Source organism: Blennius ocellaris (assembly GCF_963422515.1).
Source record: "Blennius ocellaris genome assembly, chromosome: 24".
Taxonomy (NCBI): Eukaryota; Metazoa; Chordata; class Actinopteri; order Blenniiformes; family Blenniidae; genus Blennius; species Blennius ocellaris.
Window position 1 is genome coordinate 9,161,538 of NC_137673.1, and position 20,026 is coordinate 9,181,563.

Here is a 20,026-nt window from a genome sequence, read left to right on the forward strand (position 1 = left end):
CAAAGGTTTTAAGGGCCAGAGGCCCAGTCAAGAAAAAGACCAGAGTGTCCCAAGACCAAGATTTTGATCAGAGACCAAGTCATGACAATGAATTTCAAGGGGCAATGCCTAGTCCAGACCAAGACAAGATCAAGACTTTAAGAAACCAATAACCCCGTCAAGACCAAGACTTTAAGGGACAACGATACCTTGAAGACTAAGACAAGACCAAAACCTTGAAAAATATGGGTAAGGGTCTCAAGTACCACAACATTACTGGCATGACCCTCCCCCCGTACTAATGCTAATTAACAGAGGTTTATTTTACCAACGTCACCATGGGAAAGACCAAAGTCTCAGCGTTCAGGAGACGAGCTGTTGCAGGTGGAGTTCAGGAGACTTCGCGCTCCGAGTCGTCCATGTTGATGAAATGCCACGAGCAATGTTTCAAATGTCACCGCATGAATGCTGATGTGTGCACATATCGGCACAACACTGATCAATATTAATACACACACACACACACAGGCAGGCTATTGATCTCTGGGAGAAACGCCCCCTGTTAATCACCTTAATGCACCTGTTGCGCGCGCGCGCGCGCGCACACACACACACACACACACACACACACACACACACACACACTCCCTCTACATCACTTCATAAACCCGCATAAAATTGACGCGGCGGCATCTTAAGATACTTTAAAAGGATTTCCAGATGCTTTTCCAAAAAATTTTTAATTGAACTTTTGGCAAGAAAATATTCGTTTGCTGGCTGGTTGGCGAACACTGGCAACAAAGACTTCCAAATGTAATTATTGAATTGAGTTAAATCATTGTCTTCCACAATAAACCATAAATCTTTCTTGATAGATAAACCTAGTAAATTGTTATGACTCTTGGGTATGGTTCAATTATGGAAATAAGAAACTAACTGCACTTCTATCTGTGTTTTTGACGGTTTTAGTGCACATTTTTTATGTTTGATTTTTTTTTTTTATATTAATCTTGTTTGTATGAACATTAACATATCAACTCCACTGCTTTTAGAGTGCTGGGAAAATTTCTTTTGAATAAATTTGAAGGTACATACCATATCTTTAAAATCAATCCTTATCTTCCCATTTTTGTGAATTTTTTTCAGAAATATACTATAAAATTTTAATTATTAAGATGTATACGTTTTTAAAAAATATGTATTAGATGTTTAGAAAATATTTATATTTAAAAAAAACAACAAAGAAATTAAGTTTAATAGTGTAATATCTGAGAAATGTTAACAAAAAGGGATAAAAATAGGATTGATATAAAAGATTTGACATTTATTTGAAACTTTCATTTACTTTATTTTTTCAAGTATTTATATAGCCTCGTTTTGCATCCCGGTGAAGGTGAGTAATAAAAGGATCACGTCATTTTAATAGTTTTTAGATATGAAATATGAACAGTGTAAAACCTACATTGATCATGTTGATACATTCAAAGGTTCCAGCTGGAGTCACGAACTCTTTCAGTTCACAGTCGATTCAGGATTATATGGAGAGATACTGCAGGAGGAAGAAAGCCGAGTGATGAAAGGACACAGAAGGCTCTTCGGAGAGGTGGAAAAGAAAAGAAAACACTCCGTCCTGGGAGAGTTGGTGAGTGCGAGGCCGACATGCTGCCAAGTATTCAGTTTGAGTGTCTGACATCAGGAGAGAAGAGGCGGCGGCGCCACCGGGTGGCAGCGCAAATCCGGTTTCTTTGACTCGTTTCACATTTTTCTCCTGCTGATGATCCGACAGAAGCTCGAGGAGGTTCAGACCCTGATGATGCTGATGGAGGAGGAAGAGGAGGTTCAGACTCTGATGATGCTGATGGAGGAGGAGGCTTGGTGCAGCTGCAAAGCACACACGCACACACACCAGGTATTAGCGATGTGGTTGCTAGGAGACGGTGCCGGTGCACTCGGCGGCGTCTCACCCTGCCGCTGCGCACGACTCCGTTGTGGTAGACGGGCGAGCTGGCGGCCGAGGCGTTGTAGAAGGACGGGGATCGAACCAGGGTCCTCTTGGTCTTCTCTTTGGTGGTGCTGTTGGAGTCGTTGTCTTTGATGATGTCGTACTGTCGGCAGAAGAGGGCGATGACGGCTGGGGAGGGACAGAGGGGGGTACTTTAACCTGTAGATACTGATATATGACCACATACACGCACACATCCAGAGGCCGACCTGCCCACAGCAGCAGGACAGTGGTGATGATGAGCAGCTCTCCAGTCTGAAGCTGAGGTGTCATACCCAGACCCTCCATGGCCGGCTCATCTGAGGACACAGTCAGGAAGTAGTGAGATCAAGTATGGAACGTGTCTTAAGTCACGCTTAGAACATTTCCTAACCCCAACCCGAACCCCTACCTCACCCTAACCCCAACCCCTACCTCACCCTATCCCCAACCACAACATAACCTCAACCTAACCCTAAACCTAACCACAACCCTAAACCCAACCCTATGACCCCAACCTCAACCTAACCCGCACCCTAAACCTAACCTTAACCACAACCCTAAACCTAACCTAACCCGCACCCTAAACCTAACCTTAACCACAACCCTAAACCTAACCCTATGACCCTAACCCCAACCTAACCCTAACCCCAACCTCAACCTTACCCCAACCCTAAACCTAACCCTATGACCCTAACCACAACCCTAAACCCAACCCTATGAGCCCACCCTCAACCTAACCCCAGCCCTAACCCTAACCCTAAACCTAACCCTATGACCCCAACCTCAACCTAACCTCAACCGAACCCTAACCTTAACCACAACCCTAAACCTAACCCTATGACCCGAACCCCAACCTCAACCTAACCCGCACCCTAAACCTAACCTTAACCGCAACCCTAAACCTAACCCTATGACCCTAACCCCAACCTAACCCTAACCCCAACCTCAACCTTACCCCAACCCTAAACCTAACCCTATGACCCTAACTCCAACCTTACCCCAACCCTAAACCTAACCCTATAACCCTAACCCACTGCCACCTGCTTCACATCCCACTTCTTTGTTCTCTCTCATGAAAACTTAGTGGTTGTTTTGTTGTTTCCGTCCTTAAACCACACAGGTGGTCAAGAGGGCCCAACAACGGCTGTACTTCCCGAGGAGGCTGAAGAAATTCGGCATGTCTCCCAGGATACTCAGGAACTTCTACAGCTGTGTGGTTGAGACACCTTAACCAGCTGCATCACAGCCTGGTACGGTAGCACTACTGTGGCGGACCGCAGTCGCCTGCAGAGAGTGGTTAAGACAGCCGAGAAGATCACCAGAACACCACTGCCCTGTCTGCAGAGCATCTACCAGCACAGGGTCCACAGTAGAGCTGCCTCCGTACTAAAAGACCCCACCCATCCACAACACGGACTGTTCACGCTTCTGCCCTCAGGCCGGAGGTTCAGAAGCTTGAAAAGCAGAACGAATGGACTGAAAAACTCTTTCTTCCCCATTACCATCAGACTTTTGAACAGCTTCTGACATGTTTACTTTGCACATCTCACTTCACACTAATATTTTTGCACTGCTCTGTTTTATTTTATTTTTATATTTTTATTCTTTTTTTGTGTTTATGCTTACTTTATGTATGTCGGCTCCGCAGTAGACGGCAGAATAAGAATTTAATTCACTGTGAAACCTGGCTTTTACTGGTGATATGACAATAAAACACCCTTGAACTGTTGAACCCTTAAATTAACCGAACTGGCACGTCTCTGGGTTGTGTGAGGAAATTATGGTGTTTTTAAAACTGTTCCACTTTGACCGAGGAGTGAATTTGCTGGGCCTGTTTGCTCTTCCTGTGTGTGTGTGTGTGTGTGTGTGTGTGTGTGTGTGTGTGTGTGTGTGTGTGTGTGTGTGTGTGTGTGTGTGTGTGTGTGTGTGTGTGTGTGTGTGTGTGTGTGTGTGTGTGTGTGTGTGTGTGTGTGTGTGTGTGTGTGTGTGTGTGTGTGTGTGTGTGTGTGTGTGTGTGCGCTCACGGTGGTCCAGGACTCCGGCTGGATAGTGGTCGCTCCGCTCCAGTGTCCTGAAGTGGACGGCTCGGCTGGGCTGGCTGTCGCCGTGCAGGCCGACGTTCTGCACCTGAACGCAGCGCGAGTGAGGAGGAGGAGGAGGACGGGGAGGATGAAGAGGACGTTATGCAAGTGAGAGAGGAAGCCAGCTGGACGCGGTATTTTTATCCAGAAAGAAGACGAAGCTCGGACGCTGCCGTGTGGCGGTTTGTACTTTCACACTTTAGAGGCCAGAGGTCAGGACGGTGTGTCTGTGTCTGTGTCTGTGTCTGTGTCTGTGTGTGTGTGTGTGTGTGTGTGTGTGTGTGTGTGTGTGTGTGTGTGTGTGTGTGTGTGTGTTACCTGTACACTGTAGTGTGTGTCCTCGTCCAAGTCCCACAGCACACACCAGCGGCTGGACGTGTTCACCTCCCTGATGGAGCGCTGCATCAGGCCGTCCTGCCTCTACACACACACACACACACACACACACACACACACACACGTCGATGTGAATCACTAGAAAAGAGGAAACTAATGTGTGGGGGGGGGGATCAGTTTGATTGACAGCAGCTGTTCCACCTGCCCCCCCCCCCCCCCCCCCCCCTTCAATCCACCTGCTCCATTAATATCTGACTGAGGTCTCTCTATAAGTGCTCCGCCAGCTTGTGCCGGAGATGTTTTACATCCCCCGTCCGCTGTTTTGTGCAGGATGCCAGTCGGCTGATGGATCGTGAGTCAGACGCGTAATCAGCGAGAAGCCGCTTGGCTCGGCGCTGGACGGAGACCGGCCGCCGGCCAAATGGCTCCCGCTAATGTAGACGACGCCCACTCGGGGCCGTGCCAGCGAGACGTGACGGAGAGCGGGTCTGCGGACCAGAGACGCTCCGCCGCTCCTCCTGCCGGGGGTCGGGGCGACGCCTTTTCCCCACCGTCATGGTTTCCAGGCCCGCGCCTTAACGGCACATTTTCTCACCGAAAATCAGTGAATGTAAGAAACTTAATGAGTGTCTGCTTCTGCAAATGGCCGTCTAGGAATTAGTGTAACGTTAGTGTAAATCACTGCTACTGTTAATATTGACTAACGCTAATCATAGCTACTGTTAATATTGACTAACGCTAATCGATGCTACTGTTAATATAGACTAATGTTAATCATAACTACTGTTAATATTGACTAACGCTAATCACTGCTACTGTTAATATTGACTAACGCTAATTGATGCTACTGTTAATATTGACTAACACTAATCACTGCTACTGTTAATATAGACTAATGTTAAGCATAACTACTGTTAATATTGACTAACGCTAATCACTGCTACTGTTTATATTGACTAATGTTAATCATATCTACTGTTAATATTGACTAACGCTAATCACTGCTACTGTTAATATTGACTAACGCTAATCGATGCTACTGTTAACATTGACTAATGTTAATCATATCTACTGTTAATATTGACTAACGCTAATCACTGCTACTGTTAATATTGACTAACGCTAATTGATGCTACTGTTAATATTGACTAATGTTAAGCATAACTACTGTTAATATAGACTAATATTAATCATAACTACTGTTAATATTGACTGACGCTAATCATAGCTACTGTTAATATTGACTAATGCTAATCGATGCTACTGTTAACATTGACTAATGTTAATCATAGCTACTGTAGATACAACTGATGCTGTTAATGTGGACGAATTCTAATCATAGCTACTGTTAATATAGACTAATGCTGATCACTGATACTGTTATTATTGACTAACGTTCATCATAGCTACTGCTAATATAGACTAATGCTGATCACTGCTATTGTTAAAATATACTAATGCTAATCATAATTACTGTAGATGCAAGCTAATGCTATTCAAAGCTAATATTGAAGGAGTCGTCACCTGGAAATCCCCTGTTTCTTTGCTAAAACATGTTTATTGCTGTTGGACCTCAGTTGAAACTGAAAATCTGGAGTTTGAGGGGTTTTTTCTTTTCTGTTTGGTCTCTTTGTTTAAACCAGGATTCCCCAGAAGGGAGGGTTTGATTGTGCTTCTGTATCGACATGAACCCACCTCTGTTGAATTTAGCCGCTATCCGCTAACGGGACTAGTTTACACATTGAACCCCTTGTGATTGACGAATGAGCCTTTATCTCAGTTTAAGTGTCCGTGTTGCGTTGCTCTGCGACGCGGATGTTTGCAGACGACTCCGAGATTTTTTTTTTCTTTTTTTTTTCCATTTTTCATGTGAGCGAAGGACTGCAATGCTATCGCTATGGTTGAAGTTTCCAGGACCAAGTCAAAATCTCTCATGAACTCTCACGAGAGGAAGTTCCAGTAAAAGGATCAGAATGATCTTGAGATTATATTTTTGTTTTTCATAAATGTTAAGGATTGATTTAAAGACAACTTAAGGGAGACTGGATACGTGAGAATACCAGATAATGATGCGTCTAATGGTCGTGACGCTTCACGATACGGACTTTCCTTCTTTAATTGGAGGTAGATTGTTACTAAGGGTCCTAATGGTGTAATCAAGGTGGATGGAGTTTAGAAGAAACGCTCTGGCTTCTTTTTAGAGTTCTGCTTGGAGTAATGATGCTCATATACAAAATAAAAACCCTTTCTAATATCTTATTTTCTAATAATACCTGCGATGTACTTCCTGCTGTGTCAGTTTATCCTCCATGAGGGTGTCCGCGCCGCCTCTAATAAGACCTCTGTTTTTATTTAGCGCCGTGACGAACGCGCTGACATTTACGACCCTCCCAGCACCGTCTCATCAGACTGAAACTTTTCCTGCTCTTACAGAGGAAATGCTGACTCTCTGAATGACGCAGACTTTTTCTTTTCAAATGAGCACAGACAGCAGGAGGAGGGTGGTGGTGGTGGGGGGGGGGGAGTGATTAAGAAAAGTGTAATTCATCTTTGAAAGGAGGGTTCTTTATTGTATTTAATTTTTTTTCTTTTTTTTTTTCTCTCTCTCTCTCTCCTGGAGGCCGCCCAGGTTTCGGTGGGACGATGAACGGGAAGTGTGTGTACCTGCTGAGAGATGGCATATCCGATGACGGTGTCTCCCTGGGGGACGTTCCAGGTCACCATGGCCGAGTGTGCCCTCAGCTGGGTCACCGACACGTTGACCGGGGCTGCTGGCACGGCTGCACACACACACGGGGACAATGAGACGAGTTGTGGGGACGTCCGGGGACACCGAGATTGACCTTAAACAACACGTCCCGATGCTTGTGAGTGACCGAATCGCCACTTTTATCTCTTTACAACGAGCTTCTAGTATAGAGATTAATAGATTTCTGCATCATCTGCATAACAATGGAAGCTAATGGAGGTTTTACACTTCAGTTTGAGTGACCTTCACATTTTAAAATGTGGATTTATGAAGCGGCTGAATGAGCTGAGACACACACACACACACACACACACACACACACACACACACACACACACACACACACACACACACACACACACACACACACACACACACACACACACTGAAACGTTCCCCCCGGAGGGCAACAATGTCAAAGCGGTTCCAAACATTTCCTAGAGATGTGAAGACAACTCTGTCACACCTCATAAACACTTGTGAAAACACTGGTCACGCTATTATGAGACCAAACAACCCTGTCAACAATATCAACAATCGCTACTGCGTTGTTGTCAACAACATTATCAACAACAGCGGCAACGTCGCCGTCAACAGTAACGTAATCAAAGACATAATTGGCAACAATACCTACGATACTGTCAACATCATTATCGACAATAACCACCACGTCGTCAACAACGCTGTCAACAAAAGCAACATCATTATTAACAATAACACTGTCAACATATTCATCAACAATAACTTCAATGTTGTTTACAACACTGTCAACAACATCCTTGGCAACAATAACTACAATGTCAAAAACCGCATCATAAAAAAAACATTGACAACAACAGCATCATTATCAACAATAACTACAATGTAATTGTCAACAATGCTGTCGTCAACAGCATTCAACGATAGCTACAATGTCGTCAACAACACACTAACAATATCGTTATTATTAACAACAATACTGTCAATATTATTTTCAACTATCGTCAACAACAGTATCATTATCAACAGTAACTGTAATGTCGTCAACGCTGTCAAAAACAACATTGCAGAACAACAATATTATCAACAACAACGCTGTCAACATCTTTATCAAGAACAACAATATTAACAAAATTATTATCAACAATAACTACTATGTTTACTGTTAACCTATAATGTCAACAACCATACCAGTATTGTCACCGACAGAACTATCAACAACATTATTTCAAATGATATCTACAATTTTGTTTTCAACAACACGGTCAACATTTTTTTGGTCAACAACACCATGAAAACAACAACGTCCGCAGGAGCAGACCTTTGCATTCCTGATGTCTGAGAGGAGTCGGAGTGTAAATCAAGAGGCTGACACACTCATCAGGCTAATGTGTGTGTGGGTGTGTGGGTGTGTGTGTGTGGGGGGGGGGGGGTTAGTTTTACAGCCTCAGTGTGATTTGAAGTGTAAACACACACGAGGAGGTTGGTCAGTGTTCATTCTGCCGTCATGGAAACGAGTCGGTTCCCCGTTTCAGATGTTTAATCCTTGTCCTTGATTTTCTCTCCATCCAGTTTTCATTCCTTCACTTGTCGTCATTCTGGTCCTTATATTTCAAGATTCGCCCACTTTTGTATGACAATTTCATTCTTTCTCGACCAAAAGACAACATGATTGTAATTATTTTTTTTTTTTTTAAATCTTTTGCATGTTTCGGACAATCCTGAGGTTGATCTGTACGCTGCCCCAAACATGTGAGTGATCATTTGTGTCTTACTACTTTTGAATGACATAATGCGGTTTCCGAAATGAGTCTATTTTGCAGATGAGCTCCACAGAGTCAGCAGGGTCACGCAGGGACAACACAGCCTGTTTTTAGTTCTACTTCCATTGAACTGCTCAAAATGAACCAATTCCATCCATTTTCAACTGAAAAAAAAGAATATTACTTTGTATTTATTGTGCAAAACGACGGGTTTTATTGCAGTTTTGGCTGTAATAAAATGGCTTCTTTTTCTATTTAAGTGCCGTACAAATACTTGAAAGGTATGGAGTCGGATCATGCAAACCCCCCCCCCCCCCCCCTTGTCTTCATGTGATGGAGAGCAGAAAAGCAGAGACACTCACTGGCACCTGCCTCCCAGCAGACCAGCAGCAGGAGCAGCAGCAGCAGCAGGGGGGGTTCTCGGTGAGGAGACCCCCGGTCCATGACCTCCTCCGGCTCGGGCACGCTCTCCTCGGCGCCTCCTTTCACTGCCTCCGCATCGCCCCCCCGGCCGCACGCCGCCTCACATGAAGTGGGTCACTGCAGATGTTGCGGAGGAGACATCTGTCGGGGGAGAGCCGCTAACAGGTAGTTCTTCTCGCCTCCGCGCGGCTCCGGTGTGAGCCGAGGAGCTGGATGGAGGAAGAGGAGGAGGAGGAGGAGGAGGAGGAGGAGGAGAAGGAGAGGGATGAGAGGGATGGAGAGCCAGTCTGCGGCGCTCTGGCTTTAAAGACGAGAGAAGATGGAGACAAACGATGAGGGAGGGAGGCTTGGATGAAAAATGTCTCCACTGGAAGCTGTGAAGGGGAGGGGGTGAAATAGAGGGAGGAAAGAGAGAAGGAGAAAGAGGAGAGGAGAGAGAGAGGGGGAGAGAAGAGGGAGGGGGTGGAGAGAGAAGCGCGAGAGAGGTTTGGAGAGAAAGATCAAGAAAATAGAGGGGGGAGAGGAGGGGGAAGAGAAGAGGAGGGCAAGAGAGAGGGATAGAGAAGAAGAGAGAGAGAGAGAGAGAGAGAGCAAGCAAGCGGGAGTGAGAGAAAGAATGAAAAGATGGACATGTTTATGTCACTCCTCACCGCCAACTGTTGATTATGTAACGTGTGTGTGTGTGTGTGTGTGTGTGTGTGTGTGTGTGTGTGTGTGTGTGTGTGTGTGTGTGTGTGTGTGTGTGTGTGTGTGTGTGTGTGTGTGTACAATACAACTATACAACCTTGCCTCACAGTAAAATAAAAGAGAAAATACAAGCACATTTCAAAACTGATGTAACCCAATGAAAGGGAATGAGGAATAAAAACAGGTTATAATAATTCAAAAATATCATTCAGAAAGAAATATGACATGAAAGTGAATTTGGAAAGACAATAAAATGGTACAAAACTGAACGTCAAATAAAATCAAGAGCGAATCAACGCATCATACAGTAGAAGTGGCTTGTTGCTGCCATCTGGCGGCCAAAGTGTGAAGTTTTCTGAGACGTATTTATGTGCGCTTTTAAAATGTCTTGCAGGCGATTGGCTCACCTGGCCAGCTGGGACCAGCCACACCTTCACATGCTGAACTTACCCTGGAAGTATGCTGAAAGACTACACAACAACCTGGGAGACGCTGAAGACATCCTGGAGGAGCCTACATCAAACTGAAAGACCCCGAAAACATCCTGAAAGATATCATAACACCTTGAAAGACCTTGAAAACACCCTGAAAACATCTCAAAGGACCATGAGAACGGGCCGAAACATCCTGGAAGACCTTGCAGGACCAGAAAAGTACACTTAACTCCCTGAACGACCTTAAAAAAAACATCCTGAATGATGTCAAGAGACCTTGAAAGACTTTGAAAACACCCTGAAAACATCTCAAAGGACCCTGAGAACGGGCCGAAACATCCTGGGAGACCTTGTAAAACCTTGCAGGACCAGAAAAGTACACTTAAACTCCCTGAACAACCTTAAAAAAACATCCTGCAAGATGTCAAGAGACCTTGAAAGACCAGGAAGACAGAAACACATTCAGAAGACACGCCTGAAAGACCCTGAAAACATCCAGAGTAATCATGAGACACCTTGGAGGACCTTGAAAAACACTGAAGGGCCATGGAAACGTTCCAGAGCATCCTGAATCCTGGATGATCCTACACCAAACTGAAAGTCCCTTGAAAACATCCTGAAAGATACCAAAAGACCTTGAAAGACCATGAAGAGCCCCCGAAAACATCTCAAAGAACCATGAGAACGGGCCGAAACATCCTGGAAGACCTTGCAGGACCAGAAAAGTACACTTAACTCCCTGAACGACCTTAAAAAAAACATCCTGAATGATGTCAAGAGACCTTGAAAGACTTTGAAAACACCCTGAAAACATCTCAAAGGACCCCGAGAACGGGCCGAAACATCCTGGGAGACCTTGTAAAACCTTGCAGGACCAGAAAAGTACACTTAAACTCCCTGAACAACCTTAAAAAAACATCCTGCAAGATGTCAAGAGACCTTGAAAGACCAGGAAGACAGGAAAACATTCGGAAGACATGCCTGAAAGACCCTGAAAACATCCCGAGTAATCATGAGACACCTTGGAGGACCTTGAAAAACACTGAAGGGCCATGGAAACGTTCCAGAGCATCCTGAATCCTGGATGATCCTACACCAAACTGAAAGTCCCTTGAAAACATCCTGAAAGATACCAAAAGACCTTGAAAGACCATGAAGAGCCCCTGAAAACATCTCAAAGGACCATGAGAACGGGCCGAAACATCCTGGAAGACCTTGCAGGACCAGAAAAGTACACTTAACTCCCTGAACGACCTTAAAAAAAACATCCTGAATGATGTCAAGAGACCTTGAAAGACTTTGAAAACACCCTGAAAACATCTCAAAGGACCCCGAGAACGGGCCGAAACATCCTGGGAGACCTTGTAAAACCTTGCAGGACCAGAAAAGTACACTTAAACTCCCTGAACAACCTTAAAAAAACATCCTGCAAGATGTCAAGAGACCTTGAAAGACCAGGAAGACAGGAAAACATTCGGAAGACATGCCTGAAAGACCCTGAAAACATCCCGAGTAATCATGAGACACCTTGGAGGACCTTGAAAAACACTGAAGGGCCATGGAAACGTTCCTGAGCATCCTGAATCCTGGATGATCCTACACCAAACTGAAATTCCCTTGAAAACATCCTGAAAGATATCAAAAGACCTTGAAAGACCATGAAAACCCCCTGAAAACATCCCAAAGGGTCACGGAAGAAGGCCGAAATATCCTGAAAACACCCTGGAAGTCCTTGAAAAACCTTGCAGATTCAAGAAAATATCCTCAAACACCCTGAAAACATGCCCAAACACCCTGGAAGATTCTGAAAGACTTAGAAGGGTCATGGAAACCCCCTGAAACACATTCTGGCAACACCCCGAAGGATTCTCAAATACTTTCTAAGACTTTGAAGGATGCTAATGAAACTCGAAACATCCTGAAAACGCCCCCAAACGACCCCAAGGAGCCCCGACTTTCACAAACTATAAAAGTGCGTGACTGTGTCCTGTAACTTTAGTGCCGTTGTTTATGAGTCACTATTGTTTTGCAGTAAATTCGGTTTTACCGTCTCCTGGTCCGACGAGGTTTTCACTTGTTTTCTTCTGTGCTGACAGCGCCTCTTCCACTGGAACACGGGGTGTGCTGCGCTGGTCCCTTCAGATGCTGGAGGGTTTAAAGATGGCGGAAGGCCCCGGGACCACCCTGCAGCTTCGGACTGGAAAAGGGTTTGTTTTTGTTTGTCGGAGCCTCCAACAGAAAAGTTCTGCTCTCCGATACAACAATGGTTACCTGTCAGTTAGCTCACTCGCTCGCCGGCGGTGTTCTGGGGTAACTGGTGTCCCTGTTAACTGGTGCCCAACTTCCCGTTGCATCCACGGTTGCTGCTGCTATTTTGCATGTTTTGAAGTAATAATCATAATAAATGACGTGAATAGAATTAGATTGTGATTTTCCGGCAAAATCAAAAGTGCATGCAGAAACTGTATGTTATGTTTCAATAACGATTCAGGATGAAAAACATTGCATTACTTTTTCGGATGATTTTCAGCGGCCTTCTTTCCAAGCATTTTTCAGAAAATTAGGCCATTTTAGAATAGAATATAAAGTTGAATATCAAAAACGATGATAAGAATTAAGAGTAGTATTAAGTGCTAATGTGTACGAGGCTCAACGACTTGTTTTTAGGTGTAAATATGTGTATAATTTGTGTAAATATTGATTTATTATGTACATACAGTGGTATGAAAAAGTTTGGGCACCCCTGTAAATTTTCATGATTTTGCTTTATAAATCATTGGTTGTTTGGATAAAAAATTCCAATTAAATATATCTTATAGGAGACAAACAGTGATATTTGAGAAGTGAAATAAAATTTATATGATTTACAGACAGTGTGCAAGAATTATTTAAGCAAAATTAGGTATGTGCATAAATTTAGGCATCACAAAAGAAAAATGACTCAATATTTTGTGCATCCTCCTTTTTCAGAAATAACAGCCTCTAAACGCTTCCTATAGCTTAGTTTAGCATAGGCTAGCATAGCATTAGGCTCTGGATTCTGGTGGAAGGTATTTTGGACCATTCTTCTTTACACATCCTCTCCAGTTCAGTCAGGTTTGATGGTTTCCCAGCATGGACCGCCCGCTTTATATCACACCATACATTTTCAATAACATTCAGGTCTGGGGACTGAGATGGCTGTTCCAGAACGTTCTCCTTGTTCCTCTGCATGAACGCCTTCGTAGATTTTGAGCAGTGTTAAGGATCATTGTCTTGTTGAAAGATCCAGCCCCGGCGCAACTTCAACTTTGTTCCTGATTCCTGGACATTGTTCTCCACAATCTGCTGGTATTGAGAGGAATCCATGCGCCCCTCAACTGGAACAAGATTCCCAGTCCCTGCACTGGGAATCACCCACACAAGCCCCACAGCATGATGGGACCACCACCACATTTTACTGGAGGCAGCAACTTCTTTTCTTGGAATGCTGTGTTCTTTTCCCGCCGTGCAGAACGCCCCTGGTTATGCCCAAATAACTATTTTAGTTTCATCAGTCCACAGCACCTTGTTATCCCCCGCTGTGGCTGATGGGCCCCGAAGGGGGATCTTGAAACAGTCTCCGTCCGTACGTCTGTCCGTTCGAACGTTTCTACCTATATCTCGGCAACCCCTGGGCCCACAGTGACCAAACTTCACACGTGGATACATCTCAGAGGGGGAAGGGATACTATGGTGACCTTGACCTAATTTGCATATTAAGTAGGTCACAGGGTCACGAAGTGCTTAAAAACACCTTTTGGGCTCTGGAGGCCTAGGTTTTTGAGCTAGGGCTCTGACATTTTATACACACACGAGACACACTCCAGGGATAACCTCCAGTACACCAAGTGACCTGACCTTGACCTTGAAGATTGGTAGGGTCTGAAGTTTGCTCGTCATGGTTGCACAATACATGTATTTTCATATAAACATTTCTCCTCATTTCTCAGCAGTTCCTGGACCCACAGTCACCAAACTTCACACATGGACACTCCACCTGGGGAGAAGGGGCACCATGGTGACCATGACCTAATTCGATATCAGGTCACAGGGTCACTAAGTGCATAAAAAACACCCTTTGGGCTCTGGAGACGTATTTTGACATAGCTTATGAAGAAGACCTTTCAGATTCTACATAATTATCTACTAGGACCCATGGAACACCCTCTAGTGTACCAAGTGTGCTGCCTTAGAGCTGGCTTTGTGAGAAAATATAAGCCGCTCCGGGGGTCCTTTCTGGTCGCCCGCCGTCGCTGCCGTTGCTCCATTGTCACCATTTGTATTCCGAGGGGGTACACGAGGAGGGGTCCCTAAAGGCCGGAAATCCTTGGCCTGGGACTGACCTCCATCACCTTCCTCTGTATCCATTATCTTTGTCGTCTCGAGTCGTCTGCTCCTTCAAAGCCTCTCGTCACGCACCGAGCAGGGATGAGGGCAAACTGTTAGGCTGCTCCGCGATCTCGTCTGGACTCACTTCTGTCCGATGATCCTCGCGTCTTTTTCCTGCAACGTCCTAGACGCTTCTCTGCAGGTCCAGCGATCCCGATAGTTGTTGCCGGTCAATCACTGCTTCACTTTGAGCTAGGGCGACGTTGCTTCCAACCCTAAGCTCCTCGTCGGCTGGCACGGTTGTCCTTTCCTTGAACTCGTGCCCACCCAGGGACGCCAACTGTTTTTAGTCGCAACGATTTGCGGCCCTCCCGCTTCCAGGGAGGGGGGTAATCGGTGGCGAGGGAATTCGCCTAGCTTCTAACTGCCAACGCCCGGACGCTAACCCCGTTCACCGCCACGACCGACCCGGTGCCGAGCAGCCTCAGCAGCACGGTCGGTCGAGCGGCTACGCCCGTTAACGGCAGCTTCCCTCTGTGGACTATGGCACTTGGTGAATGTGCTAGGTTTGTAGTTTAGAGGTTGTGGGAAAACCCCAGGGATTACTTATTTGGAACCAGGATGACCTGCGAGAACCTGTTGGGTGATGTTACGGAGCACGGCAACTTGGGAGAAAATACAGGGAGACTTCACTTTAACTGCAATGCATACATTTATTTTGGGAATAATAGTCAGCATGGGTTAGGCAACAGCAGCAGCATCAATTGTTACATCCGATTAATAATAATAATAGCCAAACAGTCTGCTCTGCACTAAGATTATACGACCTGATTCGGGGTTGAGAGAGAGTGGGAGGTGAGGCGAACAGCCTGCGCTTTTAGCTGCCAGTGCCCGCTCCCGGGCCTGTCCCGGAGCGAACTTCCCTTGAGGGGAACTTTTCTTCCGTTGACAGGGGGGAGTGGACGGTTCCTGCCTCGAAAGCCGAATGTGATGTTGCAATCCAAAGGTGCGAATGTTGTAATCCAAGCTTCCAGAGAAAGTTGGAAGCTTCGGTTAATCCACCCGAGGTCCCCGGTCTACGTCTGGTCGATTGATTGCAAATCCTTTTTCGGGCACGTCCTTTAACCCCGGAGATTCCGTCGGAGATCGGCTCCTCTTCGCGGAGGCGTCTCTCCTCGGCGAAGTACTCCAGTGAACTCCCCCGAATGGCACATGTCACATGGCTCTTGTATATTCTCAACTCCTCTTCTCTCAGCGACGCCGCCCCTCGCGTTAGCAGTCCCTGTTAGCAGCCCTTTGTTAGCAGACTATTGCTAAATCCCAATTCTCTCTCTCTTCCCCTCAAGTAAAAAGCAAAACATCTAAAATAGCAGTTTAAACTCTCGCATACATTGTCTGGCTTTTCACCTAGCATCAGTTCCCCTTTTTCGGTCCCCGTTGCTAGGCTACTTATCCGTTTCACCCACTCAGCCACCTCCTGTCATCAATCTTCCCGTCATAACACTCTACTACTGGCTTCCTGTAAACTGCACGAATACAATGTAACACTTTGATCATAGCTAACGGTAATAATTCTACTTAGCTGCACACACATTTTTCAGGCCTTCCTTACTCCGAGCTATAATAGCACCTACACACTGCTTTAACCATTCATGTCATGCAACATTACATTTTTATACTTTTGATCACATACATGTTTTACTCATCGCAGACAGTTTCAGTTCCTTCTCCCCCCCCCAACAGTCCCGGTGGTGTGTGCTGTAATCTCAACACACAGCCAGCCCCACTTGACAAGCCCTCCGGCGGGGGATTAGCCGAGCAACGGCCTTCTTGTTCCAAAATGAAGCTGGCTTGTCCAGATGTGCTTTAGCAGACCTCAAGCGACCCCGTTTGTGGCGTGTGCAGAGAAAAGGCTTTTTCCGCATTACTCTTCCATAAAGCATCTCCTTGTGTAAAGTGCGCTGAACAGTTGAACGATGCAGTGACACCGTCTGCAGCAAGTTGATGTTGCAGGAGCTGCTCTGTGGGTCGACTGTGACTCTTCTCACCATCCTGCCCCTCTGTTTATCTGACATGTTCCTTGGTCTGCCACTCCGGGCCGCAACTAGAACTGTGCCTGTGGTCTTCCACTTCCTCACAATGTTCCTCACAGTGGAAACTGAGAGCTTCAATCTCTGAGAGAGCTTTCCATATCCTTCCCCTTAACCAGGACTTGTTTTGAGGCTCCCATGTTGCCACTCTTCAGAGAAGATGCAAAGAGGAGTAACACTTACGATTGGCCTCCTTAAATAGCCTTTTTCATGATTGGACTCACCTGTGTATGGAGGTCAAGGGTCACTGAGGTTACCAAACCAATCTTGAGTTCCAATAATTAGTGCTAAAGGTTTCAAATCAATAAGATATAAGGGTGCCTCAATTTATGCACATGCCTAATTTTGTTTAAATAATTCTTGCACTCTTTCTGTAAGTCATATAAACTTTATTTCACTTCTCAAAAATCACTGTTTGTCTCCTATAAGATATATTTAACTGGAATTTTTTATCCAAACAACCAATGATTTATAAAGGAAAATCATGAAAATGTACAGGGGTGCACAAACTTTTTCATGCCACTGTAGTTATTTTATACGCATGTATTTGCATTAGATCAGTTCTGTGATTTCAAATATAAAAAATGTTTCTTCTTTCGATTTGGTTTATTGAGTATCACTGGTCCAGCGATTTATCCTTGTGACAAGTGAAGATGAGAAACGTGTAGAGTATTGGGTTTCAGCGTGACCCTACGTCACAGGTTTAGCCTTTACAATTATGGAATGTGGTCACAAGTAATGGTAAAGGTATAGTAAGGCCAAATAAGTTGAAAACATGAAAAATGGGGAAAGTAATCGCAGGAACCACGGCCTTACGTTTTTTTTCGGACCAATTTCCATCACCCTCCCGAACTTAGTTTTTTTCACCTCTCTTGGCCTTGTAATAGCCTTACTATAGTCTTACCATCGTTTCTGACACATTTCCATCACTATCTCAATTTTTCATATTTTCACTTATTTTGTCTTACGTTTTTTTTCGGACCAATTTCCATCACCCTCCCTAACTTTGTCATTTTCACCTCAATAAGCCTTTTAATAGCCTTACTACAGTCTTCGGCCACGGTGACCGCCGACCTGCGCGGCCACGTCACCGCCAAGGTAAGGCTTTCCAGACCAGACCGAGACGTGGAGACCAGTGCCGCTTTCCCGCCAAATCCTCCTCGGCCTTACTCGACTTAAAAGCCAGACCAAAGTCTTATTTTAACATCAGATGCTGCCAACGGCTTCTGGCAGGAGTCACCAGTTAACAGGGGCACCAGTGAAACCGAAACACCGGACAGTGACACGCGATCGTAGCAATCTCTCCCTCTCTCTCTTTTTGGACAGAAAGTGTTCGTCTCCCCCTCCAGGCGCCTCCGGCCATCACCAGCAAGGAGAAGCGCGAGCAGTGGGGGCTCCGCAGCAGCACCCCCCCCCCCCCCCGGTCTTCCGCCCCTCCTCCCCGTGGACCTGGACCTGGATGAGTCTCACGTCTGAGACGAGGCGACACCAACCTGCAACCTGAAGATCGACCAGCATCATTGATCTCCCCTGTAATCTTCAGATTATCACACCTGAATGTAGATAATCATTATCGTTTGTGTGTCTTGCGCTACAAACGCTTTTTAATTTGGCCCAATAACCTTTCAACTGAAACTTTAAACCAGGGGTGTCCAACATAAGGCCTGAACAAAAGACCAGCAGACTCAAAACATAATAATAAAACAAGCAAATTTAACACGTTGTAAAGATTTTTTTTTAACATATTTCTTAAGTTCTTAAGCATTTTGGACACAACCCAACACAATGATTATTGTAGGAGATGATTAAATTGAATTTACTTGAGGACAATACAGGTTCTAAAGACAAATTTCTATTAAATAGTCGAAAGCCATTCTGAAAGCCAGCGGGAGTGACGTCGTTTTATGAGATATACAGAATAGTATGTGTATTAGAGTTAAAAAATGTTGCAATCAAACGTCTATGAGATATTCTTTTTAGCAGAATATAAGGTTTTGTGTCACTTATGCAGCGAAAAGGTGAAAGAAAGTAAGTTCACGTGGCAAATTGGGGAGGGATATATTTGTGTTTATGTGTATATTTGAGATTTTCGTGAATAAATCTGCACTGTAAGCGATAGAAAATACGAAACGCAAGGAAACTGAGTGTCGTCCTTCAACGTCTCCAGTAGATCCTGACGGCTTCGATCGACGTTCAACCCATCCACTGGTGCCAAAATGTCGCGTTTCGGCTCCCTTCACGTGTAAACTGTGTCCAAACCTCGTGTGCAACGGTAGAAGAATTGTAAAAAAAAAAGTGTATCAGAATATTTCTGCAAATATATACGAATAAATCGATATCGTTTACCACGGGAGGAGTCGAGTGCCACTTTTTGGATGAGGTGTGACTTTTGTCTGTAGTCGTAAGTGTTTCACCCACACTAGTGGTAGGTTGGAAAAAAAACAAGGTTAGGGTTGACCTAAACCTAACCTAACCCTTTGCAAAGAACACTTTTTTTTTTTTGGCCTTACCATCATTTGTGACCAATTTTCATCAATTTCCCAATTTTTGTCTTTCCCGATTTTTCATATTTTCACTTATTTTGCCTTACGTTTTTTTCGGACCAATTTCCATCACCCTCCCAAACTGTCATTTTCACCCCAATAAGCCTTTGAATAGCCTTCCATAGGTCTTACCATCATTTCTGAACCATTTCCATCACTTTCCCAATTTTTCATATTTGACCTTATTTTGCCATACCTGGCAATAGGGGCCGCCGCGGTGAGCACGGAAGGCTAGAAGGCGAGGCGGGGTGGGTCATAAATGATGGTAAGACTATAGTAAGGCTATTAAAAGAGAATGTAAACAACGTCCAGCCTTCCCTCCAGAGTGGAACAGTGGGAGGAGTCAAGACGGAGACTGCAGTTCATGACCCACTGAAGAGCTGCACTTTGTGGGGTAATTTAATAAATGTTTTCATAACTTTGTTCAGCATAACCGTCTGCCCTCCCCAGGCACCCTCCAACCCAACCTGTAGTCTGAACCCCTCTCGTGAAGTGAACTGGCGTGAGGAGGATTTGAGCCTCCGTCAGTCTGTCTGGACGCCGTCATGAGGAAGGCGATTCCGCCGTTTCACCGCGCTGCACATGGTGGACGCCGACGCCTCGGCATTCAACCAGTACATGGTCAGGA

The 20,026-nt window shown here is 45.1% G+C and overlaps 1 protein-coding gene across 1 annotated transcript; it reads right to left on the reverse strand.

Annotated features, from left to right (window-relative positions):
- Positions 1–1,818: 1,818 nt before the first annotated feature.
- On the reverse strand, positions 1,819–9,315 carry LOC308147525 (fibronectin type III domain-containing protein 4-like; the record flags this gene model as incomplete). The annotated part of the gene is made up of 7 exons (XM_080519738.1): positions 1,819–1,860; positions 1,944–2,110; positions 2,191–2,280; positions 3,988–4,090; positions 4,363–4,464; positions 7,045–7,160; positions 9,234–9,315. The coding sequence occupies 7 exons, from the start codon at positions 9,313–9,315 to the stop codon at positions 1,819–1,821; spliced, it is 702 nt and encodes a 233-aa protein (XP_080375864.1).
- Between the last annotated feature and the right edge of the window lie 10,711 nt (positions 9,316–20,026).